The sequence below is a fragment of the Anabas testudineus genome, chromosome 4 (genome assembly GCF_900324465.2).
Source record: "Anabas testudineus chromosome 4, fAnaTes1.2, whole genome shotgun sequence".
Classification (NCBI taxonomy): domain Eukaryota; kingdom Metazoa; phylum Chordata; class Actinopteri; order Anabantiformes; family Anabantidae; genus Anabas; species Anabas testudineus.
Genome location: NC_046613.1, coordinates 6,695,983 through 6,702,461, shown reverse-complemented (window position 1 = coordinate 6,702,461; position 6,479 = coordinate 6,695,983). Strand labels below are relative to the sequence as shown.

Below are 6,479 nucleotides of genomic sequence, written 5' to 3'. Positions count from 1 at the left end.
TTGACTGTTGAGTGACGTCTTAATGCTGCGACGTAAGGTTGCCACGTCACCTTTAGGAGACTCGTGTGTTTGTTTTGTTGGAGCTACTTTAGTGTAGCTGACATTGCTAACGTGTCTTTGATTCTGCTACATTTAGCTGAAACCGACAACTGGCGACATGCTGACGAAGGAGGATTTTACAAATTTTCCGATCAAGATGTGGCAGAAGGTGCTGTCAAAAGTAAAGAAAGCTGTTGTTTTTATGGATGACAGGTGTGCAGAGTCTCTCCATTGGAGCGGAGGTGCTGCTTCCTTGTTGGAGGCAGGAGCCAGAAATGTAAAGCAATTTTCGAGCTTCGAGTCCGGTAGTGTGAATGAACCAAAAGCCGTGTTTGTGGTAAGCACTTTGTTGAAGGGGACGACAGTCGACATCCTTAAAGACATCATATCTCTCAGCCACTTCCAGTACTGTGTTGTCTTCACCACCGTTGCTCACTCCATACACCTGTACGCCAACAATGTCACAACAGAAATGGAAGGAAACCCTGTATTTGAGCAGTTTGAAGAAAAGCTCTGCGAGTGGATGGGAAACATGAATTACACGGCTGAAGTCATACATGCTCCAGTGGTCTTCGCCCCTGTATCACAGCAGCTGCTCCTCACGCCTCCTTTTGCACACCTGTTTCCCCTGCTCTCACCTGATCTGGAAACAGTAAATGCAAAACGACCAGAGAAGAAGAAATTTGGAAGTCTGATTGATTTAGATTTTCACTCCCTCTCTGTTGAACTGCAGATTCAAATCAAATCATTGGCCTCAGCTTTAAATGCAATGTTTGAAGCCACAAGCACCAAGGAAGAGAGCTTTGCTGTGGGTCCCATGAGTCGCATCATAGCGGGGGAACTGACCAATCACCCCCAAGCCAAAAACCGAAGAAAGACAGCCCCTAATAAAGCATCAATCATCTTTGTGGATCGGACAATGGATCTTACAGGTGAATTCTAGTATCCAGTCAACATCTGCACGCTGCAGAACCCTTGCAACACATCACAGCCAACACAAGTTTTATTTATGATTTATTTTATGATTGATGAATACAAATCCATATATTTTTAGTCCTCTCTGAAATTACTGGAACGACAAAGCTAATTGATAATTTGTTCTTGCTGTACATTGAAAGCATTTGATACGCTAAACAACTTAACTGAAAGAAATTTTGATTGAGTAAATGTCAACAGATTCTAATATTTGATTGCAGATATTTAATTTGCAAAGAATACATCAAGCCTACGACATAACCAAATAGTTTATTTATTCTTTAATATGCTTTTTCAGGCTTCTGCCTCCCAGTTATTTTTCATTCATTTGTGTGTCATATTTTTCAACATTTTGCTCACCTAAAATGTGGTTAATCGGAAACACACAATGCTATTTTCTGTATAGTTTAGCATATCAAGGTGCACATGCAGTAATTCTGAACTTTTTGTTCCATATTTACCATTTATTATTTGTAATGTCCACCGTATGTTGACATTTATCGTGATACAGCACATTAGATAAATATCTGTTCTTTTTATTTCCCATTTCCTAATTTTCAGGAGCCGTTGGTCATCACGGTGACAATCTGGTGGAGAAGATTTTAACTGTGCTCAAGCCTTTACCTGGTCATATAACGGATGTACAGGTGGACATGCTGGAGCTTACGAGTCTGCAGCGCACCCCTAACTCTGAGACCACCCTGGCCCCTGGCTGTCTTGCACAGACTCAGTGAGTCCATAACCCTAATTCTAGCTACTCTTGTTTAATGTACAGATATATCTGTCGCTGGTAATGTCACCCATTACGCAGAGAACATAAGCATTTATCAAGACAACAAGAGGTTATGTTGCCTCTGCAGGTGGTTAACATAAAGATGAGATAATTAATCAGAAAGTCATAGGCTGACAAAAAAATGTTCAAAGTGTTTGGTGGATATCAGCTATTGTAGTTTATTATCCACCTATTTGTACTGTACCTTTCTTTTAATCTAGTCTAAAATCCTTGAGATTCAAATATTTTGCTGCATACATGTTGCATTTGGCTGTAAGCAATATGCTCTCTTTTACTGCTGTTTATCTTGTAAGCATAGCCCCCACATTCTAATTTGTCTTGCTGAGTGCTGCTGTGAGATTTTACTATCAAATGCATTGATCTGTTATTTTGTTCCCATCTGGAGCTGAGAGAATCTGTGAGTTTTCTTTCTTTACTCCAATGATGATTCCTGCCACAGCTATGTTTTAGTTTTCAAAGCATTCATTGATTCTTCCATTGTTATTACCAGAGATATAACCGTTATTGTAGAATAAAAGTTATTGTGCATAAAAACAGCCTTTGCCATATTGGAGAGCACGTCAGATCTCAAAAGCTCATCAACAGGCCTGTTGGAATTTCAGCTACAAGCAGAGCACTCTGTCTTGGCTAGTCTGCCTTGCTATCACTGCTTTTCTGGGCAATGGGCTATGTGTACGTAGAGATAGAAATGCCTTTCTCACACTTAATTACATTCACTTAATTGCTTATAAATGACTCAGAAAGAGCCATTTATATAGTTCTAGCTCTTTTAAAAAAAGATCAACAAGGAGGTCCTGGGTTTGCACCTGCAGGCGTGGTGTGGCCTTTCACTGTGGAGTTTGCATTTTCTCCCTCTGCTCGAGCGTTTCCTCTGGGCCTCCACAGCCCAAAAACAAGCAGGTTAGATTAACTGTGGACTTTACATGACAACAGTAATTTCCCCCATAACATTTTTGTATTTTACAAAAAAGTCTTCAGTAATTTAGCATTGGTAAAGTAAAATTGAGTTACACTGCAACGGTATACATACTGGTCAAACACACGCACTGCACAAACACCTACTGTGTGGTTTGAGTGACACATGACCAGCATTAGGTGCCAGTGGTTCAGTGAAGCTTGCCTGTAGTCCTGGCTGTGCAGATGCACGTGTTAGACGCCTGCGGTGGGGCTGTTGTACATGGCAGGGATTAGGCCTACATCATGTGTTCCACTCCTGTTTTGCTTCTTCATGTGGTTGCAGGAGGAAAAGACTTTGACTGTGAAGAAGGGCTTTGTTGCTCGAGCTGTCAGAAGGCTTTGGGTTCCTGAAACAGGCTTACACATACACTGAATGCAACAGATTGTTCTGAAGCTAGGTGGGAGGTTCTGTTGTAATGGAACCAGACTTAGATCTTTGTAGTCAGTGGTGTTTAGACAGTGTGTACTGTAGCAGATAATGTGAACACAGCAGGGTCAGGTTGTACCAACTCTCAGATGCACGGCTCAAGTCTGTGACACGTCAACCAGATACCTAACGTACACCCACGACTTTGTGTCTCATAGTCAGTGTAGTTGTTCTGAATATCTCAGTTGAGTTTGTGTGTAGATGAATGAAATGTTTTACTGTACAGTTCTGTGCCAAATTAACAAGCTCGTGCTTATTGCATTAGAAAGTGTTAAGCTTATGATGGTCACTAAGACATAAAGGAACCCAAAGAGCAATCGATGCTCTAGTTCTTTTCACAAAATATGACAAGAGTCTGTCCAAACACCTTGTCTAACAACATTTAGAGGACCTATTCCGATATTGTACACAAGTTTTAGCCAATTCCGGGACACAAACTGATAGCTGGAAGTAATAATACAGGGAGGGCTGTGTTTGAATGGAGTATGTGTCTGATCAGGGCCAGCAGGATCAGCAGGAGTGTTATTGCCTGTGCTGTCTCTGAGCAGATGGCCCAATTGAGCTTATCGCAGATGTCTAGGAGATTGCTGCTGAGGCACAGCAAGAAAGAAGCAGAGAGTTCCCACTTTATTTACCTGCCTTCAAGTGCACAGCTCACCACAGGCAGGCATTTATGTCAGTCATTTTAATATGTTCAAGACAGTGCTCGACAGATGCATTTACTAAGTAAGAGAGTGTTTTCCTTTGCACAAAGGAAAGCACTAAACCCTTCTGACTCTGTGGGGTTTGACTGTCCCATCCTACTGGATGCTTATACACCTATGATTTGCTGAGCTATTTTTAGTGCAAATCCACTGTATATTTTGATTGATTTGGTTATGTAGCCCAACTCAAGCCTTTAAATATTAGGTGTGGACCTAATTTGGACCCTTTTGTATGATATTTCCCTCAGTAATTCCAGGATATTTTTATAGATTACTGTGTCTTAAACATTCTGTGGGTGGTTGTTGACTCTAGCTCTCTCAGCAAGACCCCACACTTACTTTGCAATTACTGTCATATTGTCTTTCATAACCTGGTGTGAATTCTTCTTATCCTACAACCTGACTTTTCGTCTGTGGTTTTAGTGATCATGCCAGTGACAAAAAATTCTATAGACACATGTCTGTGGAGGTTTTTTCTTACGCTGCTCTTGTACTATGGAGTTCTTTTTCAGCCATTAAATACTGCCAGAATGCAGTTTGCCATATATAGAAGGATGTTAAGTGAAAGTGGCAGTGGTAGAGTTGTTTTGTGTGTCTGTGTATATACGTTTGTGGTCAGGTACCTTCCAGCCCAGTCTGTGTAATTTACTGTGCCTGACTGCACAGCACTTTTGATCCTGAGTAGGTTAAATGAACCCTATTGGCAGAGGGCACCAAGTTTCCCTCAGTCTCAAACTGAACCCTGCACCCCCGTCATCTGGCCGCCTTGGACCTTGATCCTGCGGTGGGAAGTGTATGCATGTGGGCAGAGACGAGTACGGGTGGCCAAGCTCTGCCTCAGGAGCTGGTGTGCTTGAGCCAAGCAGAGTAACCAACCGCACCCTGCCATGAGAAAACACTGTGAAGCTGCCATCTCCTCAACTCTGCCCAGCATATCCAGCTTTGGGCAACACTAGGAAGGAGGAAAAATACCTATTTCTGTCTCAGCTGGGAAATATGAGCATGAATAAGAAGTCTAAGTGGAGTTCAAGTTATATGAGAAAAGTAACAACAAAAGCAGAGATAGCAGAGTGTGGAGAGAATGGCACAAATGACAGACGGAGTACAACTGAGTACAGCTAACCCTGTTTTTACCCCACCAAGAATACAGAATGGGAATGTGAAAACCGGCCACATTCATTCTATGGTGGTTCTTTGTAGGGTAGAGATTGTTTGGCTATTCTATACTTAGATGGTGAACAGTGGCACAAACAGTGGGATATAGAAGTGATTTATAGGCTAAACAACTACTCTACTCCATCATTATGTACAGTATGGTATGAGTTCCCATACAGGCCTGGCCGTTGAGTATGTTTTCAAAATTAGAAAAGGCACAACCATTGTTGAGCAGTGGTGTGGAAGGTATTGATCCTGGGAAAACACAGTGTCTTGATGAAACCCTAATTTATAACAGTAACTGGTTCCCATGTTCCACTCTTTAGTTAGGTCAGTACCTTGTGATAAATGTTTTTATCATTGTCATATCCAAGTGGAACTCAATTTTCTTTTTTTCTCTTGCACAGTGAAGACCATGTAAAAAGTACTCTAGTTTAATTTGGAAACATTTATTATAGTCATTTTTTAAAAAGGGGGAAATTTCCTCCCTCCCTCTGACATTCATCTTGTTGAACCCTAAAGGTTAATGGTTGCAGTGAGTGTAGGGGATGCAGGGATTTAGCCGTATCATCAATGTACTGACATGTCCTCTGGTCCATCTCTGATTGCTGTGTCTCTGTTTCTTGCACCTCCTCTTCTTCCAATCTTCTCTTGCAGCCAACACTGCATCAATCACATACAGTAGATTACTAGCACCTGAGCAACTTGTACTCTGTGTTCCCACCAACACTAACCTGCTCTGTGTGTGCGTGCACACGCATTTCTCCAGTGAGATAAAACACCGCCAAAAATGGCAGTCTATATCCTCCATCCCCATCCCTTCAAAGAGCTCGTACCGCTTGAAGTGGTAAAGTTGCCAAAATGCATGAAGGGAGTAAATGACTCCCACATAATTTTATAATTTTAGAAGTAACTAACCTTTCTTCTTGATTGGTTTCAGCCAACATCATATTTAGCGATTTCATATGTTGCTCTTCTTTACGTAAGTACCAATGGTTCTGTGTTAGTGTGTTTTCTTCTTCTTCTCCCCTCCTCTACTCACTTCCTGCAGAACTCACCTCCCTCTGTTTTTTTTTCTCCATAAATCTGCTGGGTCATAAGACATGCAGACACTCAAGGCCAGGTTTTGGTTTTGGTTCACTCCTCTCTTCCCGCTAACGTTATGTCCTGTGCTGACATAAGGATGTTTACAGGAAGCCCTCAACGTTTTGCCCCATGAAATACACTCCATAAATTAAGTCACCTAAGAATGGGGCTGACCTTGCACAAATTTTGAGAAGTCAAATCCCTCAAATCAAAAACCTTCCAAGAGTAAATAACTTTGCTTTGTTACTGTGTAAAGAAAATGGGAAAGAACCACACTAACATAACTTCATCAACAAAGATTTTTCAAGTTGCATGTTTTCCCATAAATGTGCAAAGCAACTGG

At 41.5% G+C, this 6,479-nt stretch overlaps 1 protein-coding gene across 1 annotated transcript in view; it reads left to right on the top strand.

The window, feature by feature from the left end:
- Positions 1-51: 51 nt before the first annotated feature.
- Positions 52-6,479, top strand: part of scfd2 (sec1 family domain containing 2) — a 75,023-nt gene continuing 68,595 nt past the window's right edge. The window contains exons 1-2 of the mRNA XM_026345760.1: positions 52-971; positions 1,576-1,744. Of these exons, the coding sequence (XP_026201545.1) occupies positions 158-971; positions 1,576-1,744 (983 nt within the window). The 5' untranslated portion in view covers positions 52-157. The remainder of the gene's footprint in view (positions 972-1,575; positions 1,745-6,479) is intronic.